This window comes from Micromesistius poutassou (genome assembly GCF_964030765.1).
Source record: "Micromesistius poutassou genome assembly, chromosome: 17".
Taxonomy (NCBI): domain Eukaryota; kingdom Metazoa; phylum Chordata; class Actinopteri; order Gadiformes; family Gadidae; genus Micromesistius; species Micromesistius poutassou.
Genome location: NC_140287.1, coordinates 15,679,624 through 15,705,407, shown reverse-complemented (window position 1 = coordinate 15,705,407; position 25,784 = coordinate 15,679,624). Strand labels below are relative to the sequence as shown.

The 25,784-nt window shown below is 48.8% G+C and overlaps 3 protein-coding genes and 1 non-coding gene across 4 annotated transcripts; 2 read left to right on the top strand and 2 right to left on the bottom strand.

Annotated features, from left to right (window-relative positions):
* Positions 1 to 1,481: 1,481 nt before the first annotated feature.
* Positions 1,482 to 14,910, top strand: afdnb (afadin, adherens junction formation factor b). The gene is made up of 24 exons (XM_084482139.1): positions 1,482 to 1,652; positions 2,398 to 2,590; positions 2,970 to 3,094; positions 3,551 to 3,663; positions 4,486 to 4,535; positions 4,780 to 4,857; positions 4,998 to 5,203; positions 6,190 to 6,335; positions 6,734 to 6,828; positions 7,382 to 7,653; positions 8,152 to 8,295; positions 8,670 to 8,868; positions 9,325 to 9,416; positions 10,071 to 10,160; positions 10,393 to 10,458; positions 10,606 to 10,679; positions 11,163 to 11,281; positions 11,452 to 11,610; positions 11,918 to 12,000; positions 12,204 to 12,344; positions 12,757 to 13,803; positions 14,277 to 14,349; positions 14,458 to 14,509; positions 14,785 to 14,910. The coding sequence occupies exons 1-24, from the start codon at positions 1,554 to 1,556 to the stop codon at positions 14,897 to 14,899; spliced, it is 3,831 nt and encodes a 1,276-aa protein (XP_084338265.1). The 5' UTR covers positions 1,482 to 1,553; the 3' UTR covers positions 14,900 to 14,910.
* Positions 14,911 to 14,920: 10 nt separating this feature from the next.
* dusp23b (dual specificity phosphatase 23b) lies at positions 14,921 to 18,795 on the bottom strand. Its single transcript, XM_084481947.1, has 3 exons — positions 18,672 to 18,795; positions 17,690 to 17,965; positions 14,921 to 15,975 (listed from the first exon to the last, which is right to left on the bottom strand). Exons 2-3 carry the CDS (start codon positions 17,957 to 17,959, stop codon positions 15,790 to 15,792), a joined length of 456 nt encoding a protein of 151 aa, XP_084338073.1. The 5' UTR covers positions 17,960 to 17,965; positions 18,672 to 18,795; the 3' UTR covers positions 14,921 to 15,789.
* Positions 18,796 to 19,681: 886 nt separating this feature from the next.
* On the top strand, positions 19,682 to 19,764 carry AC3HAE_032645 (transfer RNA leucine (anticodon CAG)). Its single transcript has one exon. It is a non-coding gene; the product is annotated as a tRNA-Leu (tRNA).
* Positions 19,765 to 20,613: 849 nt separating this feature from the next.
* LOC311362174 (guanine nucleotide-binding protein G(I)/G(S)/G(O) subunit gamma-2) lies at positions 20,614 to 22,204 on the bottom strand. The gene is made up of 2 exons (XM_084481988.1): positions 22,084 to 22,204; positions 20,614 to 21,782 (listed from the first exon to the last, which is right to left on the bottom strand). The coding sequence occupies exons 1-2, from the start codon at positions 22,168 to 22,170 to the stop codon at positions 21,654 to 21,656; spliced, it is 216 nt and encodes a 71-aa protein (XP_084338114.1). The 5' UTR covers positions 22,171 to 22,204; the 3' UTR covers positions 20,614 to 21,653.
* Positions 22,205 to 25,784: the final 3,580 nt, after the last annotated feature.

The following is a 25,784-nucleotide window of genomic DNA, read 5'->3' as shown; positions in this document are numbered from 1 at the left end:
CTTACGATGACAGCAATGAATAGTCGGCTCATTTACTGTCAAAAAACTTTTGTTTTCAGAACTAGATCATTAACATTTATAATCTACTGTATAATTACAATAATACATACAATAGACGGCAGTATTGGGTATCGGCGAGTACACAAATCTATTGGCTGATACTAACTGGTGATTGGTATCGGAACAACTCTGGTGCTGGACCTGCTGCCTCTGACTCAGGACATCCGCACCCTGGCCGCGGTGGGGCCCGCCCATGACCCACAGGAAGTTGACAGAGGAAGCAGCCGCTGGACCTACAGACCGGAGGAAACAGGTGGGAACTATCTTCAGCTGTTACTGGAAACATGTACGCAGAACCGATTCAAACATACCTCTCAATAAACTGTTTTGCTTTGTTTTGTAGGACTCTATCGGTGGCAAGTGGCTCAGGAGGTAGAGCGCGTTGACTGGTTTCCAGAAGGTTGCTACTAGTTTGATCCCCGGCTCCTCCTAGCTGAGTGTCGTGGTGTCCCTGAGCAAGACGCCTCACCCTGACTGCCCCCGACGAGCTGGCTGTCACCCTAAGGGGTTTTTCTCCGCTGTCGGTGTGTGAATGTGCGCATGAATGGGTGAATGTTAGGCAATATTGTAAAGCGCTCTGACTGGCCACCGATTAGAAAACACTTTCATAACAGTTAACGCTCAAACAATATGCTTTCACAATTAGGCGGTCAACAGCCAATGAGGGTGATCTCTATGACATTGTATCTGTTTATGTATCTGCCTATAGCTATTTGATATCACGCGGGGTTCTTTTTATTTCGGCTAATTATCTCAAATTGAAATAGTCCTTGTTCCCAGATTTCCCGTCCAGACAACAATGGCTCGTGGTCCTGCCACTGTTCTTTGTTGACCTTTCGAAATGAATGGATGGCTGCTGTAAATTAAGGCTTTTGTTCTATTGTGTATTTATTCAGCTAGCTTGGGCAACAAAGGATGGCCCACATTTCAGTTGTGGAATGAATGGAAGACCAGGATGATCATCACTGAATGAGTGATGTGCTAATCACACTTTCCATCTGAGAACAAAAAATAACAAACCGCAAACTCCTTCTGAAATGTGTAAATAAACACATCGGCGGAGGATACAAGATCTGTCGTCATCAGTAAAGTGAAACTAGCCGACACATCACACGTTTTCTAATTGCGAATTAAAAACAGAATGACTTGACATGAACGTTGAAGGTGTGATTTATATTTATTTTTACACCGGAGTAAAACTGAAAGAATGTGCCTCAATTAGACCTTATGATGAACTCGGAGCTTCGGCTGTGACCGATGCGTTATGGGGACACTTTGGCCCGCATAACGGGACTCCACTGACCCGGTGTTAAAGCAGGAAGGGGGGGGGGGGGGGCGGGACATGAACTCATTACTGGAGGAACAGTCGACAGCTAATGACCGAGGTGTACGGGGCAGGGCGGGGTCCGAGTTGTCGGGATCCGAGGGACAACCAGAGGGATCCGTGTTCTGCTTCACGGAGTATCCACGGAAGACACTGAAGACCTGAAGACATGATGCTGGAGAAAGAGGAGCAGCAGCGGCTGGCGGAAGTGATCCGTCAGTGGAACGACAACAGACTGGACCTGTTCGAGATCAGCCAGCCGGACGAGGTGAGGCTCAGGAAACGTTTACTTGTGGATATCATACTCAGAAAGAATCTGGACTGTCTCTAGTTATGGGAGAGCTCTTAGACCTGAAGTAGGCTAGTTTGCTTGAGAGGGAAAAGTGACCGCTTCACTTTCTTATAATCTACTTTTTTTTCTTTTTTCTTTTTTTACTGTTTAAATAATCTACTTTGATAAAGGGGAAACTTTAAGTAGCCTACCTGCAATGTACGTGTTGGATGAATAACATGAGTATTAATCCTGACATGTCCAGCACCTCTATATGGAATATAGTAGGTCTATTTAAATTGTAAATGAGGGAAACCTCAATGCCCTACGAGTGTAAATAAAGGTTTGAAATTAAATGAAAAAAATAGATATATTGCTGGACACTACATAAATAAAGGGACTTAACAGATATAACGGAACGAAGCGTGTCGAGGTGTCCCTGACCGACCCTGAGCAAGACACCTCGTCCTAACTGCTCCCGACCAGCTGGCTGTCGCCTTGCTTGGTTGACAGCGCCGTCGTTGGGTGAACGTGTGCATGAATGGTTGAATGTTGTAAAGCGGCCACCGGTTAGAAAAGCGACGGATAAATAGGTCCATTTACCGTTGACCATTTACATGAGATTTCCAACTGTGAGTTCAAGCCCGCTCTGTAAACATTCCATGGGTCCGCGACCCCCGCAGATAGCACTCACGTTATGTTTTCATGTGTTCATGTCGTCACGGGGGGACCCCTCCACTAGAACCTCGAGTTCTGCGGCGTGGTGCGCTTCTACCTCGAGGACACCGCCGCGGCCAGCGCCGCCACCACGTGCCTGCGCGTCAGCAGCCGCGCCACCGTGCGCGAGGTCATTGACGCGCTCGCGGAGAAGTTCAGACCGGACATGAAGATGCTGAGCTCGTCCTTCTGCCTGAACGAGGTCCACGCCCCTGAAGGTGATCTCGAATCCCGCACTTGACTTTACGTGTACGTTTTAAAGGCTGGAAACAGGTGGGGGTCTGGGCCCCTTGTTTATTTTGGGGGGCTTCTGGGCCCTTTGTTTATTTGGGGGGGGGGGTCTGGGCCCCATGTTTATTTGGGGGGTCTTCTGGGCCCCTTGTTTATTAGGGGGGTCTTCTGGGGGTCAGGGCCCCTTGTTTATGCAGGGGTCTTCTGGGCCCCTGTTTTTTTTTTTGGGGAGGGGTCTCTGGGGGTCTGGGCCCCTGGTTTATTTGGGGGGTCTTCTGGGGGTCTGGTTTATTTGGGGGTCGGGCCCCTGGTTCATTACCTCACACAGGGTTAACATTGAGGGCCTTTTCCCCCCCGCTGCCCCAGAACGCAGACTGGACCTGTGGGAGAAGCCCCTGCTGGTCCAGCTGAACTGGACGTCCGACAACAGAGAGGGCCGCTTCGTCCTCCGGCGGGACGGTCCCGAGCTGGAGGGGTCCGGGGACCAGCAGGTATTACCTCATCTTATCTTATCTTATCTTATCTTATCTTATCTTATCTTATCTTCAGTCATGTCAAATGACTAGAGTAGTCTGATCTAATCTAATATAATTTAATCGAAAATGAACATAATCGAACATAATATAATCTAACATTTCACAATCTTTTCGAAGATCTGATACATTATAGTCTTATCTAGTCTGGTCCACTGATGTGCACTAATGGAATAATTGGCTTTTTAATTTATTCTATTTTATTGTCACTCTGGAGTTATTAGCTTTTTTCAACAAGCATTTTGGAACAACAAATTGAGGACACCGGGTCCAACATTTTGTGTGTGTGTGTGTGTGTGTGTGTGTGTGTGTGTGTGTGTTTAATGTGCATGTGTCTTTAATGTGTGTGTGTGTGTGTGTGTGTGTGTGTGTGTGCGTGTGCGTGTGCGCCCGCGTGTGTGTGTGTCTCTGTAGACAAACACCATCGAAAAGAAGGAAAAAGGAGGAGTAATCGAAACCTTTAAGAGAACTTTGTCGAAGAAGGAGAAGAAGAAGAAGAAAACCCCAAAAGAGGCGGTTGAGAAAGGGTAAGAATCACCGTTAAATTAGCAGGGGACACAGGCTGTGCATGCAATAGCACGGTTTCACCTATAGAGGGAGCTCTCTCATGCGAACCAATGAACAAGTGCTGTCGGGGTTATCTTCTCCGTTTGAACTGAAGCCAAGTCCAGATGGAACATGCTTCCTTTACGGGTCATTTCCCTCACTAAGGGAACCTTCCGGAGCAAGAAAGACTATTGGGACTTAGATTGGCTTCCAGAACAGATGGACTCAGGATTTTGTGGTTAGACACACCTGCACCTCATTTCGGTTTCCTATTTAAGTCATTAGGTCAGCGCTCGGTCTAGATGTGAGTTCATGTCAGCAGCGCGCTGCTGTGTGTGTGGGTTCTCACGATGTGAAGGGTTGTTGGTTCCTGTTTCTTCTGCTTGCTCAAAGCCTGTTTTCTTCCTGTTTTCCATTGTGTGGTCCTTTCCCGTTTTGCTCTCGTCTCCCTGCCTATTGTTCTGAGTTTGGAGTCTGCACAGGCCACTTCTGTTACATTCCAGTTGTGTGTTAGGGATGTTATACAAGTCATAAATAAAGTAGTTAGACAATGATAAATTAATCAACGCATCACATGAAATCACAGGGACAATTATGGATGCAATCAATGGATACATTCATATCATCCAAAGATATCCAGGTGTAAGTCAGGATAGGTTTGAAGAGTGTATAGTCGTCTTTACATTACATAACACTAAAGCATCAGTTTTAAGTGGTGGGCTGAGAGTGACGGCATGTTTTGTCAGTTGACCGTCTGAACCGTCCGTAACCTTTTGTTCGTTCCCATGGCAACCCCCACACAGGTCAACTGAAGACAACCAGAGCACCCCCCAGCGGAGCCAGCCAGACCCTGGTCAGTGTGGAACGGTTTTCATTCGAACCATTCAAGTGATTTGATCTGATTGATGATTGATGATTTGATTCAAATGATGATCTTATCGTACCTGAAGTCCCACTACCACCGCCCACCTGTTTTGTTTTACTCAAGGACGCCCTCTTTTAAGTTTGTACATTGTTAAACATGTAAATACAGTTAAAGTAGGCCGACACATTGACGACAAAGTGCTGCCCTGCTGTTTGTCTCTGTCCCCATTCAGCTGTGGGACCCGGTCAGCAGCTCAACCAAGTGAAGGATCATCTTCGACTACCAGTGGAAATCCAGTTTTCCCATGGATGTGAGTATGCTTTGGTTTGCGTTGTTCATTTCAATTCACCGCCCAAAATAAATGCTTATCCTCACAAACCAAGCTGAAAGTTCTTTTTTTTTTTTTTATGTGCCATTTTCGCCCCCTGTCGGTGGTCTTTGGAATTGCAGGCGAGGAAGCCTTTATTTCTGCCGTCATCAACTACACCAACAGTTCGACGGTGTACTTCAAGCTGTCGCCCGCGTATGCGCTGTACGCCACGGCCCGCTCGGCCCTGCGGCCCACCGACACAGAGGGCCCCGTCCCCAGAGAGAAGCCCAATGCAGTCATCGCCATCACAAACAAAATGGTGGCCATGACGGAGAAGGTCATCCAGGCAAGTCTGTGAACATTAGCTCACGTTCCAAAGATCTGGTTCATCGTGCTAATGTGTTCCTACTTGTATAGTTTTTCAAACACAGTTAAGTCAGGTGCTTTAGAGCACTTCCAGAGGGAATTGAGATACAGGGGACTCTTACTCGAGGATGCCTGCAGGTAAACTGGAGTCATAGGGATGGTACCAGGTCCCTTTGGCCCTAGCCACTACACCCACCTGTGACTAGTAATAAACCAGTGCTGTGTTCCAATATCCATACTTCCATGAGTACACTTAAACGTAGTACACTATCCGCTCTCACTGAGTGCTCAGATTTTCAGATGTCAGTGTCTTTCCAAATCGAATACTCCGTGGTGCACTGACCGGAAATTACGATCGCGACTGCTGCCGCGGCTCCTCCCCCGCAATAAACATCCCGCTTTGAACGGTCAACTCTTTACGCTTAGTAGCTATAAAAAGCTATAAAAGCTACAAAATGTCTCCATTAATGCAGGCTATGTGGAAAATGCGCTGACGTTGGCTCAGCCTGGCACCGCCTCTTCCGCTACGTAGCTAAGATTGAGTACGGTACTTGAGTACGAAAAGTGTACATCGATCCACACTTCGCGGTTTGACCGTTTTGAGTACACCATCCGGGTACTTTCAGTACACTTCTTTTTCGCCCCGATCTGAATTGGAATGCCCTACGTACTCAAACTATGTATAGTGAGTACGGATAGTATGGATATTGGAACACAGCACAGGTATATGGAGGACACTGTGTGTGTGTGTGTGTGTGTGTGTGTGTGTGTATGTGTGTGTGTGTGTGTGTGTGTGTGTGTGTTTGTACACTGTCTGTTTATAACAGACCGTGTCCTCACACTGTGTCTGTGTGTTTGTGCATTTCATACAAACTCAGTGTCTTCATTAGTATGTGTGTGGTCGGTTTGTGTGTGTGTGTGTGTGTGTGTGTGTGTGTGTGTGTGTGTGCATGTGTGTGTGTGTAGAAGCAGCACACCATGGCTGGGGCCCTCTCCTTCTGGTTGGCCAACACCTCCGAGCTGCTGAACTTCCTGCAGCAGGACGGGGACGTGGGCCCCCTCACCGGGCAGACGCAGCAGCAGCTGTCGCACCTCGTCCACACAGCGTACAAGTGAGGACCGACGGACTCCTGCACCGGCAGGACAGACCCACCCACTGACGAGGATTAGATGTGTGATCCGACTTTTCTTGCAGCTCTTTTTCTTAAAAAAACCAAACATTTACATTTGTCTATATATTTAGGGCAGAGGCTTTTATCCAAAGCGACTTACAATTGTCAATCCAAAGCGACTTACAAAGTACATTTGTTAGAAGAAAGAGAAACACTATATGGCTGTCGGAACAGTAAGGCTGTTCATAGAAGCAAGTGCCAAACATTAACAATCGCAAGGTTAACCCATTTCCCGTATACATCAAAGACAGAAAGGACGTACACATACAATAAGAAAAAAAACGAAGACCCTGTATTATAACATTAGTCCATTTTTATGTGTGCTTATATTGTGAAAGGTATCTGATGCAGTGTCTACAGAGCGAACTTCGGAAACACCTGCCAACGTTCTTCTTGGATCCGGACCAGCACGGCCCGCTGCCGGCGGGCATCGGTAACCTTTACGATAAAACGTCCTAAACCTTCATAAAACCTTCACATCCTTATCGCTAAGCCTTCCTTAACCTTCCTAAACCTTCCTATACCTTCCTCAAAGTACCTCTGGAGAGCTGAAGTATTGCAGAATATCAATGTTGTTTTTTCTTAAACCCGTATGTCTTTAATTTTACACAATGCAGTTTAGTAATATTCAGCAACAATTTGATCTTGTTCGAAATCTTTTGTGGCATTTTCTCATCAGTTCTTGTCATGTCATGTTTAGTCTGGTCAGATCTGGTCTTGCCTAGTGTGGTCTAATCTCTGGTATCTTCTCTAGTCTGTTCTGATCTCTGGTATTTTCTCTGCTCTGCTCTGGTCTGGTCTGGTTTGATCTGGTCTGGTCTGCTCTGGCCTGCTCTCTGGTATTTTCTCTGGTCGGCTGTAGTCTGGTCTGGTCTAGTCTGGTTTTGTCTGCTCTGGTCTGCTCTGCTCTGGTCTGATCTGGTCTGCTCTGCTGTGGTTCGATCTGGTCTGATCTGGTCTGTGATCCCCCCCTCCCCCCCCCCCAGAGATGGTGCTGAACACCCTGATGAACACCATGGCTCTGCTGAGGCGCTGCCAGGTCAACCCCGCCCTCACCATCCAGCTCTTCTCCCAGCTCTTCCACTACACCAGCGCCTGGCTCTTCAACCAGCTGCTGGGCCCCCAGGCCGGGCCCCTGGGGCTGCGCTCCCACTACTGGGGCGCGGCCCTCCGTCAGAGGCTCAGCGCCGTGGAGGGCTGGGCGGAGCGGCAGGGCCTGGAGCTGGCGGCGGACTGCCACCTGGGCCACATCGTGCAGGTCAGGACCTCTTCCTGGTCAGGACCTCTGCCTCTTCCTGGTCCTCTTCCTCTTCCTGGTCAGGTCCTCTTCCTCTTCCTGGTCAGGTCCTCTTCCTCTTCCTGGTCCTCTTCCTCTTCCTGGTCAGGTCCTCTTCCTCTTCCTGGTCAGGTCCTCTTCCTCTTCCTGGTCCTCTTCCTCTTCCTGGTCCTCTTCCTCTTCCTGGTCAGGACATCTTCATGGTCAGGACATCTTTCTCTCCCTGGTCCTCTTTTTGGTAGGACCTCTTCCTCTTCCTGGTCATGTCTTCTTCTTTCTCTTCCTGGTCCTCTTCCTGGTCAGATCCTCCTCCTGGTCCTCCTCCTGGTCCTCCTCCTGGTCCTCTTCCTCTTCCTGGTCCTCTTCCTGATCCTCTTCCTGAAAGGTCCTCTTCCTTTTCCTGGTCCTCTGAATAATCCCAATGGATCTTAATGGATTAAATGGTTTTAAAGTGTGTCCAATCGGTTGGCGGGTTTCTAGGCAACCATGCTGCTCACCATGAACAAGTACTCCATCCAGGACACGGAGGCGGTCCAGAAGACCTGCTTCAAGCTCAACTCCCTGCAGCTGCACACCCTGCTGACCGGCTACCTGTACGCCCCCGGAGAGCCCCATATCCCCCCGGTAAACACCTGCGCACCTGGACACCTCTACCTGCACACCTGTACACCTCTACCTGCACACCTGCACACCTGTACCGATACCCCTCTACCTGCACACCTGTAACTACACACCTGTACACCTGTACCTGTACACCTCTACCTGTACACCTATGCACCTGTACACCTGTACCTGTACACCTCTACCTGCACACCTGTACCTGTACACCTGTACACCTCTACCTGTACACCTGTGCACCTGTACACCTGTGTACCAGCGCACCTGTACCTGTACACCTGAACCTGCACATCTGTACCTGTACACCTACCAAATGCTTCTTCCATCGCCTTCCATACTTCAGAGTTTAAACAACAAAACGATCCGCTCTGTTACTCCAGGCTTTGATTGACAGCGTCGTCATGGCAGCGAAGCACTCGGCGGACCCCCTGGTTGCCAGCGAGGGGCGGAGCCTGGAGAGGGAGGAGCGTCTGGAGCTCCGCCTCCCCTTCCTGCTCCCTGACGGAGGCTACTCGTGTGACACGGTGGGCGGGATTCCGCCCGGCTTCACTGAGTTCTTGGAGCCAATTTGCCGCAAAGGTAGAGGGAATCCCGGGTAGTACCCGGTAATCCCAGCAGTGTTCACACTGGGAAACCCAAGCTGAATTTGGAGCATGATTCATGTGATGCAAATCCAGCTGGATTTGGTTTTTCTCTGTTGAAATACCGTTAAGTTCTTTGTAAGGCGATGTTAGAGAAATGCAGACGGACATTTGCTGAAACGACATTGTAGACCAGGTATTTTGAGGTCATATGGTTAGAGGGTGTGTTTAAGTTGACCTACGGACTCTTTGAGACTAATTGTGATTACGTTTAACAAAATGACTACAGAATAGCCTTGACTCGAGCAAAACTACTTCTACTACTACTAGTAGTTTTGTGGTCTACTATAAAACATTCCTGTCCGATGTTCAATGTCTGCACCTCCTCCGAGTCAGTCCCTGTGTCCGTCGTCATATGGTGCGGGGGGGTATCTGATCTCTGCTGCTCCTCCAGGTCTCTGTAAGCTGACACCCAGAGCCAACTGTCATGGCAGTTGGAGAGTGTTCTTCAGTGAACCCAACAGCCCAACCACCAGCCTTCTCCCGGTAAACTAAAGCCTTACGAACACACGTGAACTCTGACATACTGGGATACCCGTTGGGTTGGATGGGGTTGGATGTATTTGCGTTGGTATCCATACATGTAGGGACATATGTATATGCAGTATCATGCTCTTCCAGTTTCATCACATAATAAAATTGCTCCTACGAGACCGGAGTACGTACCACAGGATCTAGTCGCTGTGAAACCTCTGGACAATGGCCTGCTCACACAGGGGCTCAAACACACATTACACACACTTTGTACCGGGGACCTGGCAGGGAAAATCTGTTTAAGGTCCGGTCCAACGGATTCAGACATACAGCTCCTGTGGGTAATGTCTGGATGAGTTTGGGGTTGCAGTTCATGTGTGAAAGGCACATAAAAATCACTCTAGCCACACTACAGGCTATGACAATCTTTTACACACTGGATCCGTATTAAGCCCAAATCATATGAACTTCACCTCAACGACACAAAGAAGAACTAGCTTCATATTGTTTTAACGGAGTGAGGCACATTTGTGCTCAGCACTCAACGCAAACTTCAATAGGCTTCAAGTGGCTCCTGGACTAAGTGTATTCTGGACCTGAGCGGTCGGGTCCGCGTCTAGTCTGGTGAGCTGACCTCCAGCAACGCCTCTTCTCGTTGTGTCATAGACGGGGGCTCGGAGAGAACCAGAGATGGTGGTCGTCACCCTGAGAAAACCCCTGAACAGCGGGATGGGAGTGAGCATCGTGGCTGCCAGGGTAAATCCTCACCGCCCCAAACCTCTCCACACAGCCAAGGCTTATTATGTTCAACTGTCCTTTAGCCCAGGGGAGGTGGACCGAGTACTCATTTGAACACCCTGCGATGTGTATCACTAGGGTTTTAACACTTTTGTGTTAAAATGTACTGTATAATTTAATAAAGACTTATTTTAATCATGCAGTACAAGTCACATTCTATATAATTTCTATTTTATTCCCACGGCGGCAGGGATCGGGCCAAGCTCACATCGGCATTTATATCAAATCCATCGTCCAGGGAGGCCCCGCTGAAGGGGTGAGCATTCAAACCCCTCCTCGCAGGTCGGCCTTACCTTCTGTTTGACCGGAGTGCACTATACAAGGCGGTGGACCGACGGAAGGCTCAGACCATCTCGTGTGACCTCTGTGTGTAGCCCTGACCCTTAACCCCTGACCCCTGCAGGACGGGACGCTGTCTGTTGGAGACCAGTTGGTCAGCGTGGATGGCCGGAGCCTGGTGGGTCTGAACCAAGAGAGGTATGATGAGATTTAATGGATGGCTTTACCTCCTCGACACAACTACAGGATGCTAACCTCCATTGCTGTGTGGATGTGAGCTATTTGCTGCTAACCTCCGTGCTGTGTGGATGTGAGCAGACAGTATGTGATGCTAACCCCCGTGCTGTGTGGAGGAGAGCTATGTGATGCTAACCCCCGTGCTGTGTGGATGTGAGCTACAGTATGTGATGCTAACCTCCATGCTGTGTGGATGTGAGCAAACAGTATGTGATGCTAACCCCCGTGCTGTGTGGATGTGAGCAGACAGTATGTGATGCTAACCCCCGTGCTGCGTGGATGTGAGCAGACAGTATGTGATGCTAACCCCCGTGCTGTGTGGAGGAGAGCTATGTGATGCTAACCCCCATGCTGTGTGGATGTGAGCTATTTGGTGCTAACCTCCATGCTGTGTGGATGTGAGCTACAGTATGTGATGCTAACCCCCGTGCCGCGTGTGCGCAGGGCAGCCATGATCATGGTGCAGACGGGGCCCGTGGTGACGCTACACGTGGCTAAACACGCCGCTAGCTGCCACGGTCTGGAGGCCCTGATCAACCCGCCTGGCCCCGCCCCCAATGCAGGTATCACACATCGCTTGGGGTACAATACCACGGGCAGCGGCGGATACCGCGTACCAATGTGACGCACATACATACACACTTAGTGTGTCAGTGATGCTCTGCGTCAGTGTTTGTCGTTTTGTGGGATCCTTTCTCTGGTCTTAAATATAACCAATTGTCGCGGCACCAAGGCGACCGGGGCCCGGGCACGCCCGGACGCCAGTCCCGGGTCGGGGGCAGCGTCCCGGGCCTCCGACCGGAGCAGCAGGACCCTGGAGGGAGCAGGAGCCGACGGCAGCAGAGCCTCCAGAGGAACAGGCTGCTCTACCGCTCCAACCCCAACATGAGCCGTAGGTGGACCTCTTTGCACGCGCCCGGCGCATTTCAACACTCGTGTAACTTCAGGACAATCAGGAGTTTGGCATTTGGAGTTTCATTAACTATCACAAAAAAAGCTACACATTTCGTACCTAGGATAGGTTTGACCTACTTTTGTGTTTTCCTTCCTCCCTCCTTTCCTCCTTTCCTCCCTTCCTCCCTCCCTCCCCTCCCTCCCTCCCTCCTCCCTTTCTCCCTCCCTCCCTCCCCTCCACTCCCTCCCCTCCCTCTTCCCTCCTTCCTCCCTCCCTCCCTCCCTCCCTCCTCCCCTCCCATCAGACTGTGTTCCTGAGGAGGTGGAGGAACCGGTGGAGCCTGTCGACGGCGGAGCCACCATCTCCACCCTCAACCTCTGCACTGAGGTGAGGGGAAGCTGGTGTCCGGGTGGAGGCATGGGACAGGCTGCTATGCTATTGTGTACTTTACTCATAAAGCTGTAGTAACTGTTGTAGTTATGTTACGTTGTACTTTGTGACGACGTTGTACCAACACTGTATGTGACGTTGTACTCTCGACCTACGTTGTAGTCACGCTGCAGTAACGTTTGTGCTTCTCTCTGGACCAGACGTTCCACAGGGAGTACCTGACCCTGCCGTCCTCCAGACATCTGGAACACAGACTGGCAGCCGACCAATCACAGCAGCTGCTCAGGATCTCTCTGGGTCCGTCGGCCAGGAAGGAGAACCCCCATATGAGGACCTTCATGGTGCGTCAAAGTTGATATTCGTTCATTCATCAATCATTGCGATGACATCGTGCCGATCGATGTAATATTATGCGTGGTATCATGTCACTTTTTATTTGATCAGTCGTTCACAGCGGTGACCTTGAGGATCTTTATGTAAGTTAAAAATGTTTAGTCCCTTCCTTCGGTCGCTGAATGAGGGGACAGAGTGAGGATGAGCCGATGGCCCACTGATCAAAGTCCTCGTGTAGTCAGTGTTGTGATTGTTACCAACTGGGTGCCACTGGTCACGCTGCTGGGAGGAAGTACCGCTTATCACCAGAGGTGGCGCCAAAGGCAATGAAACTGATGTGTCCGAGATTGCACCTTTTTAGGTAAAAAAAAACGATCAGTGTAGTCGATGTATGACAACGTCTGACGTCTTCTCTCTCAGCGCCAAGCTCTGTCCCAGGAGAACCTCTGTCTGGAGCCGCGGCCAGCGGGACCGTCCCACAACCCCAACACCTCACTCCCTCTCCGGCCCAGTGTCTCCACGCACAGCCTCCTCTCAAAGCCCCCCAACCCCACCCAGCCCCAACCCCACCCACCCCAGCACCAGAACACCACCCAGCACCAGAACCCCACCCAGAACGCTTCAAGACCCCAGATCCCCACCCAGCCCCAGACCCCCACCCAGCACCCCTCAAGACCCCAGATCCCCACCCAGCCCCAGATCCCCACCCAGCCCCAGACTCCCACCCAGCACCAGAACACCACCCAGCCCCAGACCCCCACCCAGAACCCCTCAAGACCCCAGATCCCCACCCAGCACCAGAACCCAGAATCCCAGGATGTAAAAAGCGGCGCTGGCGTGTGGAGAACGCCTCCCTCCCAGCCCTCCACCCAGCCGACCCGCATCGACATCCCCGTAGCGAGGCACGACGCCCCGCCCAGACCGCTCCTCTCCACCTTCCAGCACCGCCCCGCCCCGGGCACCGTCCGGCCGGCCCAGGGGGGCCACCGCCCCGTCACCTCCTCCACCTCCTCACCACCGCCGAGGCAGAGCACCGCCCCCGGCCAACCACAGCACACCACCCCCAGGCCTCAGAGGACCGGCCCCCCCACCGCCACCCGGCACGTCTCCTTCCAGAGCCCCCTCCCGGGCCAGGACCCGCCGCCCGGGAGGGGGGAGAAGCCCGCCCCGGCGCGGGAGGGCCTCTCCCCGGACCCCTGGCGCAGGGAGGCGCGGGAGCGGCTGGAGGAGCAGCTGGAGGAGCAGCGGCGGCGGAGGGAGCTGGAGGTCCTGGAGGAGGAGGTGAGGGAGCTGGGGGCCAGGGCGGCCCGCTCCCCGGGGGACAGCGAGAGGCTGCGCCGGCTCACCCTGGAGCTGCAGTTCCAGAGGAGGCTGCAGGAGCTGCAGCAGAACGGGGACGAGGAGGAGGAGGAGGAGGAGGAGGAGGAGTTCAGGGTGAACTCCCAGCGTACCGAGAACAGACTTGGGGTGAATAAGTCATTGATTGTTATTATTGCTTTTATTATTTGGAGTTCCCATACTGGTGAAATATTAGTTATCCTAATACTTCTTGGCGGGGGGGGGGGGGTGATAGGCAAGGCGGCTTGACTCCCAACCGAAAGGTTTTGGGTTCAAACCCCGATGCTAAAGGCCTCACATGTAGACCCCCTGAACAGACAGCTCTGAGCAGGTAGAGGACCTGCTCATGATAACATCTACACATTAGCTTTGGATAAGTATGTCACCTTAATGATAAAAGACTCAACAGTATGAGACCGCCCATGGAGTGGCAGTTTTACAGTATATATATATACTTTTTTTTTTACAAAGTATTTGTATATACTTTATATCTATCTATATATATCTATATATAGATATATACACATCTATATAGATATATATACACATATCTATAAATATATAGATATGTGTGTCCAGTTTATAAGAGTTTCATCCCACAGGACCAAAGCCAGATCCAGGAGCATCAAACTACCAACCCGTCCGACCCAGAAGGACAGAGGAGGATGATTGCAGGTCAGAGGGCATAAACAAATGTCACTGTTCTCAATGGGAGACAAACTGGATTTGAGACGTCGCTCCAGGTTCAGTCCAACAACCTTTCTTTATTTATGTCGTTGACAGATCAAAAATCCATTGGATACGGCCGTGCTTCTCATGAGGTGGTCCCCAAAAAGTGAGTTGGGGTGTGTGTGTGTGTGTGTGTGTGTGTGTGTGTTTACAATCTTCATATAATATCACAGTGTATTCTAGAATAGTCCTGAAGCACCACGACAATCTTGAGGAATTACATTTCTACACAGAATCCAAAACGTTTCACATGATCCCTGAGAAACAGTCAACATGACATTCTGGGGCTTTCAGAAGGCGGCAGACTCTGCATTGATCTTTATATTTGATATATACATTTCATATACCAAGACTCTCGGTTGCCAATTTTTGTTTCTCCAGGAGCCAGGAAGACTCGCTCCAGGGACTGGCGGCTCCAGAGAAACTTCCCTTTAAGGAACGCCAGCGTCTCTTCTCTCTGGGGTCAGACTCACCCTTAAAGGTCAAAGCCTTGTAAACAACAACAATGGAAAGGCATCAACGTTCTTCAACGGTCATCAACCCATTATGAAAACATAGTGCACACAACACAGAAAATTATATTTTATGTTTATTGGCTGTTTTATAGCTTCCGAAATGTGTTCGATTTTCTCATTTTTTATTATTAGTTGAATGATTTTTTCTTGGCTGCTTCAAATCTAATTTAAAACTTGTAATTTGTATTCTGTTTAATAGACTTAATGATTCAAAAGCAAAGCGCTAGATGAACCAGCAAGCGGTTGCTCTTTACGATGGCATGACAGAGGACGTTAGGTCGAACACACAGTAGAAAACAGAAGTAGAAATGTCAGTTTATTCTTGTACTGTTAATTCTTTTTTAAAATAAAATCAAACCATCTCATCGTCACTGCATAAACAATCCCTCTGAGACCCTTCAAGCCGTCGGCCTCTTCGTCCTGTACACCTTTTGTCCTGTACACCTGTGCACCTGCACACACAACCTCCCCTCCAATGAGGGGAGCCAAGGCACGTTGAGGGCTACTGCACCCTTCAACAGACGGGGATCACCTTCATGAAGAGGTTCAAAGGACAATCGTCCGTTATTCAAAGGAGAAATGTATTATGAATCCTAACTAAAAGTATGCGATGGTGAAAGAATAAAAAACACACACCAGTGTCTTGACCTCAGTCCCTAAAACCGGAACCGCGCAGATCACACACGACCGCAAACAAACGTTTTAGCCCGGAGTTGAAAGTGTTCAGTGATGAGGTGGACTCCAGTCGTTCTGAAGGTGGGTTCCAGAGGAGTGGTGCATGACGCCTCACCATGCCTACCTCACAGAACCCCGGTTCCGCCCGGTAAGAGGGCCTGAACCAGCCCCCCGGCGATCCCGTTTCCTTTCCGGGTCACTTGGTGCGCTGGTAGAACTGCACCACGGCCCGCTCCTGCTCCGCCGTCTCGATGGACCCCGGCCGCAGCCGGCGGATCTCCTGGATGGCGTCCGCCCCGGACACGCCCCTGGTCTTCACCAGGTAGCAGGCCAGCATGGTGCCCGTGCGCCCGTGGCCGTGCATGCAGTGCACTGCCACGCCCTGACGGTGGCAGAGGAGGAAACACACGCTTAGAACACGCTTCAAGCGGGGCTCTGACTGGGGTGGAGTGTCATGGAGGGGTCATGGCTGGGGGAGCTGGCCTCCTGTGGAGGTGGAAAGGGATGAGGGTTCTGCCGGTGCTCTGTCGTTCCTGTGCCCTCTCTTTATACTCTGTATTCTTGTCTACGTCTCTGTTCTGTCTCTTTGTCCTGTCTCTCTCTGTGTTCTGTCTGTTACTTCTCTCTCTCTCTCTGTTCTGTCTCTGTCCTGTCTGTTACTTCTCTCTCTCTCTCTCTGTTCTGTCTCTCTGTTACTTCTCTTTCTCTCTCTGTTCTGTCTCTGTCCTGTCTGTTACTTCTCTCTCTCTCTGTTCTGTCTCTCTATCATGTCTGTTACTTCTCTCTCTCTCTCTCTCTCTGTTCTGTCTCTGTCCTGTCTGTTACTTCTCTCTCTCTCTCTGTTCTGTCTCTGTCCTGTCTGTTACTTCTCTCTCTCTCTCTCTGTTCTGTCTCTGTCCTGTCTGTTACTTCTCTCTCTGTTCTGTCTCTCTGTTACTTCTCTTTCTCTCTCTCTCTCTGGTCTGTCTGTTACTTCTCTTTCTCTCTCTCTCTCTGGTCTGTCTGTTACTTCTCTCTCTCTCTCTCTCTCTCTCTCTCTCTCTCTCTGGTCTGTCTGTTACTTCTCTCTCTCTCTCTCTCTCTCTCTCTCTCTCTCTCTCTCTCTCTCTCTCTCTCGCTCTGTTCTGTCTCTCTGTTACTTCTCTCTCTGTCCTGTAGCTCTGTTCTGTATATCTGTCCTGTCTCCCTGTCAGTCTCTCTGTTCTCTCTGTCCTGTCTCTCTGTCCTGTCTCTCTCCGGACGGTATGGGGGGGCTTGTCAGAGGGTCAGGTTGGTTCGGGTTTCAAACCCCTAAAGTAGATCCATACCTGACCCTGCACGGGTCAGAAGGCCGTAGGGAGGGGTCACCTCTGGGCTGTCTTCCATTGGATATCCTTCTGGATATCTGACAAACACTAAACACTATAATGTAGCGTTCACTGTCGTTCAACTCCCCGGGAAACTAAATGCACTGCGTTTGAAAGCCGGTATCTGCAGGTAACCATTCTCATAACCAGACTAAAAAAAACAAAAAACAAAAAAACAGAGCGACTCAAACATTAAATTACACGGTTGGGACAGCGGATGAAGCCGTGGATTGTTTCCAGTCTAATCAATGTTTAATTTAGGGAAAAATATATTGTCTCCAGAGGAGACTGCGACCTGAACGCAGCGCCTTAGACCACTCAGCCATCCTGACATGTTATATATGCAGGAATTATACGGGAATCTTCCGGAAACAGGGTAGCACATTATAGTATTTTTAATAATGCGCACAGACTTTGAACTGCATAATCCCCAGGCGAATGTGGATGGGTGAGAGTAGAGATTGTGGTGTGCGTTGTGCAAACACACTCAGGGTGATCCGAGTAGGCCTTTGTCTATATATAGATGTGCTCTATGCTCTTTACATCGCACTTACGGATATCTCTCACTCACACACACACACACACACACACACACGTAATTTGATGGGTTCAAATTATATACATAATAATAAACTAAAGTAAGTACGACCCCAGAGCTTCTAGCCCAGAGGTTTTGTAACCCAGACTAACAGTTTGGTGTTTTATAAAGTATAGTACAAAAAGTGCCAATGAAAAAACGCCATCAATTACCTCCCCTTTGGAATTGGCTTTCTCCACGATGGAGAGGAACGCATCGGTCTGGGCCGGCGTCGGAGGGGTGAAGTCCGTGATCTTGATGTGGTGGAGGTGCAACTGCGGGCAGGTGTCGTGGTTGGGGGGCTTCCTCTCACAGAGGCACACCAGATGTTGAATGCCGTTGTCCAGGAGGTACTGGTACTCCGCCGTCATCCTGGGCAGAGCCAACCCGGCCACCTTCCCCGGGTCCACCCAGGAGAAATTGGACGGTGCATTGGCTGACATTTCAACCTGATGATGCGCAGATATACTTAAGTTAGTGGGTTAGTTAGTCGGTGCAGAGAAACGCATCTAATAACGCTTCTAATAGTAATCCCGGCGACTAAAACGATGGCCTACATGTGCATAATGTCGGTCATAAAACAATGCAGTGATTACAATACAATTAAGAGCGTTTATAAGTAGACTATGTCAGGGTCTGGCTCATGGTTCGTGCGGAGGGGTATATATAGCGAGTCTGGTAGATAACGTAGGGCGGACCTCGACCGTCCTGCTCAGAGTCCAAGCGGTGTGGAAGCCGTTTACGTAGTTCGGGTTAAATTACGTAACCGTTAACACTGCTACGTTAAAAGTCATATATATATCAGTGGCGGCTGGTGATAAAAATGTTAGTGGGGCGCAGTAATAGAAAAAAAATAATTTGGTAGATTTGATTTCCTGTATTCTGGTGCATTTTGGAGATGGCCACTACCTATTACCTATTTATTACCTACTATTCATTCAGATTCATAGCCTACCTACATCCTGACTTGCAGGGCCTGGGCAAGCTTACAAGCGTACCCATTGTTGTTATTATGATATTGAGGCAAATCATGATCACTGTCCTATAGCGTCCATTTTTGTGTCTCAATGGCTATTTGCAGTTAGAAATATGGCACAGTTGCTTTATATTGTTTGTATGCTACAGGCCGAAAGACTAAATTAATATGTAACTTACTTGCTCCTTTTAAGTCAAATAACATTGCTTGGGGAGTCCAATTCCTCCACTGAAATGGGTGGAAAGTGCTTTTACAACTCTCAGCGATCCGTTAGCGATCCATTTCTTCTCTGCTGTAGTTGTGTTGCGCGAGTGTTGCTGAGGGAGGTAGCCTATTTGATTGATTCGCTGAATTGTCCAATCGTGTGGTGAAAAAAAACCAGAAAAGCCATACCATTGGCCTGGGGCACACACTGGTGCGCCCCGATGGCGTTTTTTTTGCGCCAATGAAAAGCCGTCTCTGCTTGATAGACAGCAAAAAAATTGCGAGCTTACGTTGAACTTACGTTGACCTGAAGGAGGGTTTTATTTCAAATGACCAATAACTAGCCTAGCCCAAATCATTGACGTTCAGATGCATTTAATTGGTTGCTGGCAGTTGCAAGTACGGTCTTTCACATAATTAAACGAGGATAAACGCTATGTATTTTTTTGTTGATTTATTTCGTATGTATAATAGTTTATTCAAAGTTGGCAGATATATTCGAGTGAATATTTCACGGAGGGGCGGCGCCCTAGCGCCCTCTATTGACTATATATATATATATATATATATATACATATGTATATATGTATATATATATATATATATATATATATATATATATATATATATATATATATATATATATATATATATATATATATATATATATATAGTCCGTTCTGTTCTTCTGCTACGTCATGTACAAAAGTCAACCGGAAGCGGCGGCCAAGAAGTTATTTTGATGAAACGGCAGGAGGACAATAGTAGGTAGACCTAATATAATTTGTGTTGAAATTGTAAATAATTATACTTGAAGAAAATACTTTTATTTTGAGAATTCTTTATATATATATATATATATATATAAAGAATTCTCAAAATAAAAGTATTTTATATATATATATATATATATACAAAAAAAAGTATTTTCTTCATGTATATGTATATGTATATGTATAGAGAGAGAGAGGGTGAGAGACTATAAGTCAGGATGGCCGAGCGGTCTAAGGCGCTGCGTTCAGGTCGCAGTCTCCTCTGGAGGCGTGGGTTCGAATCCCACTTCTGACAGTATCTTTTTCCCTGAGTTAACCATTGCTTAATTGGAAACAATCCACGACTTCGAGTTGAAATAAAATATAAATAACTGGTTATTTTTATATTAATGACGACAAATACCTTTGTCGTCATTAATATATTATTAATCGAGTCACGACTGCATATAGCTTGAGGTGATGTGTAGCTGCTCGAATTCATCGCTAGGGGGCGCCGTGTTCCATAAATGTTCAAGTCATATTGTGTTTTTTTAAAGGTTAAGAATTTCTGGGATATAATTAAATAAACAAACAAATTAATAATAATAAAAAAGAGACCCTGGAGCTACACTCAAATACAAGAGCCCCTCTCCAAATGTCCTTGAATAACAGCAGCATATAGGTAAGCCCAGGGCCTATTCATCCGCAGCTGGTCCAAACCTTTTTCAGTGTCTGAAGCTCTGCTGTTTTAGCAACCCCATCTCCTCCATGTCCGAGTGATCATATTCACATCATGCCTCCACCAATTAACTGTGTAAACAGGACTTGCAGTCTGAGTAGCCTGTTCCTTTAGACGTAGCTGAGTGTATTAACCAGATAAACAGCTTCCACCCATCCAGAGAATCAGTCCCCAATCATCAGCAAGGACATGGGTTTGAATCGGAGACATGTCTGTGCCACACATGAGTGTTATTTTAATATTCAGATCAATGCTGCCCTCTCCATACAAACTCCACATCAAAAGTAATATATTTATATTTATATATATATATATATATATATATATATATATATATATATATATATATATATATATATATATATGATTGGTTTGCCAATGACCATGCACTATAGATAAAGATAAACCCACACACATTCAGAATTTCACATCACAGCACAGTTTACTTGCTAGTCGTTTTTGTCTTGTTTTATACAAACAGTAGAAAGTTTTGCCTGGGAAGAAGACAAACTATATCACATTGGCCGGATAGGAGTCGATCACCCCAGACTGGCCTCTCGGAAAGGAGTTTGCAAAGAGTATCACACAGTTGAACGTTTCAAACTTTCAAACCAATAAAAAAAAAAAAAAACATATTCACGAATCGCTTGGTTTAGTAAAAAAAAACATACAACTAAAAAGAAGACGATGAGGAGGATGAGGAGGAGGAAGAAGAAGAATAAATTGTACAGAGATGTTTTCTGTTATCGCAGACGGTTATAGAAAGCTATCCAGGGTACAGGCCAGGTTTAAAACCGCTTCCAATAGGCCTATGTAACGTAAAAAAAAAGCATTCCAATAAGTGGCGTCTCGCTGTGGAGGTGTGAATCTGTCCTAGGGCAGAGCTACCGGCCCACCAACACTATGACACAACATGTTGGGGGCTCCAAGAGCGCCACAAAAATAATAGTTTCTATTTTTACCTTATTCTTTATTTTTTTTTGTTGCTTTTCCTTAAGATTTGTGTATTTTCTTAGTTTTTTTCTGTACAAGTCACAACCAGACGGTTCAGCGCTCCACCTGTCGTATCAGCTGTCTCCACCTGACGTATCAGCGTCATCATCATCCTCGTCCTCTTCCACATAATCCCTCCCCCCCCCCCCCCCCCCCCCCACTTGTGTTGTCTAATGAAAACACACACCCCTTTAACATGCGGGGTACACCCCTTTAAAAGCCCTCACTACCCCTTTAAAAGCTACACGTTATACACTCTGGCGTATTGAAAATTGCACTTTGCTAGGTGCCGTTTCGACAAAAGAGGGGTGGGGGGTGGGGGGGGCTGGGCTGTCGGTCGCCTCGCCACCGCGCTAGAATAAATCTACGTAATCTTAGAACGATCACCCGTTCAAAACATACATCAGGCGGACTGCAGAGCAGGCCAATGCCGGTCTTTTTCGGTTTCAATTTTCTTTTTTCTTATTTTTTTTTTACAGAATGGCGCAGAAAAACTTCTTCTCCCTGAAGGGGTTCTCCGACGCGGGCACCGGCGACAGGAGCGGGTCCTCTTTGGCGTGCGCTTCGCAGTAGGACAGCAGGTCCGCCGCCGCTTTCGACACCTGTGGCGGGGCGATAAGACGGGCAGGAAGACGACGTTGAAATCAGAAAAAACATCAGAGCAATTTTTTTCTTTTTTTAATCGATCTATTTTGATAGATAAAAAAAGATCAAAATTGGTTTGGTGGTTTGCGCAAGAAAGTGATAAAGTGCTTCCTCGATTCCTCGAATTTTACCTGCGAACACACTCGAAACATGAAAGGGACATCATCACACACACACACACACAATATTTTCCCGCCCTTCAGTGTGAACCAGACCCCAGAGGCCACACTTTGTGCTCGTCTGGTCGGAGGAGCCCACCTTTATCCGGTCGATGTTGGCCTCCATCTTCAGCTGCTCCACCAGTTTCCTGGCCTGTGCGATGCTAGCCGTGTTGTTGCTCGCCATCGTCCTGGTAACCGTGGGTCGCTCGGTGTAGGGCTGTCTGCGACGGGGTAGGGGGAGAGGAGAGGAGGTCCACACATTCAGAACACAGAACACGCGCATCGGGATGGAGATGACGAGGCGCACACACACGCACACACATACACGCACACACACACACGCACACACACACACGCACACTCACACACACACTCACACACACACACACACACACACACACACACACACACGCACGCACACACAAACAGACAGAGGCACACACACACACACACACACACATACACACAAACAGACAGAGGCACACACACACACACACACACACACACACACACAAACAGACAGAGGCACACACACACACACACACACACACACACACACTTGTAAACACACTCTAAATGGGGACCTAATGTTACTAAATGGGGACGTTGAGCAGAGAGAGGAGGGATGTACACACGCAGCGCAGGCCTACGCGGACAATCACAGGCCAGACAATCCATATTATTTCTGGTATCAGTTGCTAGGCTGGTTGCTAGGCAGCCTCAGTGGTGACGGCGGGGGGGGAGGGCTGTTTGTCCGTCGACCAGCGCTAATGGGTGCCTGTCGTCTTGCTAACGCTAATGTGTGTGGGCTAGCTAATTCTAATGAAGGTGTGGTCCTGCTAATGCTAATACTCATGCAGCGCGCTAGTCTGGCGGCTGGCGGTCTGGGGGCCGGCGGGGTCGCGGTGCACCAACCAAGTCTGCAGCTTCAGCGCCCACGTCTTAGGGTTAGCCTTTAGCCTTTAGCCCTTTAGCAGAGTCAAGGACGAAGTGTCGATGAATCAATTACGGCTGGTTTTGGTTGCGAGGCCGTGTGGCTCAACCCTCAGTCAGCACTTATGGAGACCTCAGCGATGCCCTATGGCCACACACACACACGCACACACATGCACACACACATATACACGCACAGGAACACCCACACACACACACATACACGCACACACACACATACACGCACAGGAAAGCGCACACACACACACACGCACACACACATACACTCACACACACATGCACAGGAACACGCATACAAACACACACACACACACACACGCACAAAAATCTTTTTGTGTGTGGGTGAAAGAGTTTTCATAGAGGAGTATTGAATGACGATAATTCATGAGGGATGATGTTACATTGAAACGTTATTAAATAGCTAAAGACTTTGGTTTGGTTTATGTGATCATATTACCATACTATAGTTGTACACTATTTACACTACTATTAAATCAGGCATTCAGTCAGCCATTGTAGTATGATGATCACATAGACACCAACATACAAAAACACATGACGTGTCCTAACAATATAATATCTTCCCATGCAGTTATTAAACGTTTCTGCATGTCGCTATAAAAATGTCTTGCCCTTTAAGCAACACACACTCACACACACAACACACACACACACACACACACACACACACACACACACAGACTCCCTGTGTGTTGTATCTTTAATGAGGCGGGCCGCGGGGGGGCCAATGAGAGCATCGTTCTGAGTGATCACCGGAGGGGTGTGTGTGTGTGTGATCTCAGCCGGGCGCTGGGGCATCAATACCGGCCCAGTGGGGGCCCCCCACCTGTCCGCCCAGCGGCCCCAGAAGGGAGGCACGGCAGGGCCCCGCTGACGACCTTCCTGTACCTTCCGACCTGCTTTGAGTCTCGGGTCCTGGGGAACTTTGGAGCGGCAACGAATCGGAAGCTGATGCGCTCGGGCTCCTGGACGTTTACCACCAGGATGTAAATGGACTGCATTTATAAAGGCGCTTTTATCCAAAGCGCCTTCACAATATTGCCTGACATTCACCCATTCATGCACACATTCACACACGTCGGCGTTGACAACCATGTAAGGTCGACAGCCGGCTCGTCGGGAGCAGTCAGGGTGAGGCGTCTCGCTCAGGGACACACTCGACACTCAGGTAGGAGGAGCCGGGGATCGGACTAGCAACCTTGCGGTTAGCCAGCCGTCCCGCTCTACCTCCTGTGAGCTACTGCCGTCCAGCCTCAGCATCGTGGGGGCTTTTGGTTTCTCACAAGGCTGTCGGTTGTTCTTTATTTTGAGCGCGTCTGTCTGTGAGTCAGTACGCGTGGAGGGCGCTCGCACTCTGGCCAAGAAACACAGACGGCCAAATATAGAACGCGGGCTGAGAGTGTTAGGCAAACACGATGCGACATGTTGGCCCGCAGAAAGACGTAAACCAACGCAGTGTTGAGACGCTGGAGAGTCGCCCGCTCCGTCGCCACAAACCGTACAACTCATTCCTCAACGACACGGTGTCATGACGACACGTCGAAACCAGTTCAAGCTAAGCCAGCTTCGTCACAACAACCGAAAATATATAAACACGTCGTTCTCTCTCTCTCTCTCTCTTCTCTCTCTCTCTCTCTCTGTCTCTCTATTTCTAGCTTTCTCTCTAGCTCTCTTTCTCTCTCTCTTTCTGTCTCTAGCTCTCTCTCTCTCTCTCTCTCTCTCTCTCTCTCTCTCTCTCTCTCCCTCTCTCTCCTCTCTTTCTCTCTCTCTGTCTCACTAGCTCTCTCTCTCTCGCTGGGCTCTGCCTCACCTTGTAGGGTGCTGTTAGTCTTGTTTACACCAGAGGAGTATTGAGAAGACGCACCAGTCCAGCGTCACAACGTCGTAGGAGGAACAAGCCAACGATGAACGTGTTTTGGGGGTTTTATTCAAAGTGTTCACAAAACAACGTCAAGCGGAGAACCAGGCCCCCAGTATTGAGACTTTTCAGCCAGACTATTGACAGGCATTTCTCCACTGCCTCATGGTGGGACGGCTTCTAGAAATAGGCTGCTTATCGCCACTGAAGACGATAAGATCATCAGGTAGTGTGATAGAGTAGCAGCCTGATTCAGGTTGGCACTGATGAAAGCACTTTGTTAACTTGTTTAAAACCGGGTTGGATCAACTGAGGAAGCAAAGGATCAAGATAACCACCCCCACCCCCCCCCATGTGTATCAACTGTCAATTCACCTAAAATAATCGATTCCTATTTAGTTAACAAGCGCTTTAACCACCGTGACTTGCAGTGGATTCAGATAAAGGGCATTAAGTGGCAGGTAGGGCTCTATAGGCTGCGGACGGTGAAGGGATGAAACGCGGTGCCCTTCGACCTCCACAGCCACCACCACACCATCCTACCCCTGCCTCCGTGGCTGCAAAGAAACCATTCAATGTATTAAAAAGAAGACAATTCTATGGCCCTGCTTCTGAAAAGATCTCTCTCTCTCTCTCTCTCTCTCTCTCTGTCAATCTCTGACTTTTGCTCCTCTCCCTCTCTCTCCCTCCTGCTCTCTCTCTCTCTCTCTCTTTCTCTCTCTCTCTCTCTCTCTCTCTCTCTCTCTCTCTCTCTCTCCATTGTCACAGAGGAGCCTGCGAGAAATGCCACAGCGTGACATTTGGCGGAGGCGAGGCCTGCTGGGTTTGTGTCTCCACGTCTCGCGGCGGTCTCTCCTCCCGAGAGCCAGGCGCTCTGCTGGACCGTCTAATGAGGGAGAACACTTCACTCGCTCTATTCTTCCCTTTCTTTACTCTTCTCTCTGCGCTTTTTGTACCATGCACAT

Coding starts and splice junctions, on each gene's coding strand:
- afdnb (XM_084482139.1), top strand. CDS start 1,554: ATGATGCTGGAGAAAGAGGAGCAGCAGCGGCTGGCGGAAGTGATCCGT. Junction 8,869..9,324: donor GGAGCCAATTTGCCGCAAAG/GTAGAGGGAATC, acceptor CTGCTCCTCCAG/GTCTCTGTAAGCTGACACCC. Junction 10,161..10,392: donor TGAGCATCGTGGCTGCCAGG/GTAAATCCTCAC, acceptor CCACGGCGGCAG/GGATCGGGCCAAGCTCACAT.
- dusp23b (XM_084481947.1), bottom strand. CDS start 17,959: ATGTCAGCCAATGCACCGTCCAATTTCTCCTGGGTGGACCCGGGGAAG. Junction 15,976..17,689: donor AAGCCAATTCCAAAGGGGAG/GTAATTGATGGC, acceptor TGCCACCGTCAG/GGCGTGGCAGTGCACTGCAT.
- LOC311362174 (XM_084481988.1), bottom strand. CDS start 22,170: ATGGCGAGCAACAACACGGCTAGCATCGCACAGGCCAGGAAACTGGTG. Junction 21,783..22,083: donor CCAACATCGACCGGATAAAG/GTGGGCTCCTCC, acceptor GCCCCGCCACAG/GTGTCGAAAGCGGCGGCGGA.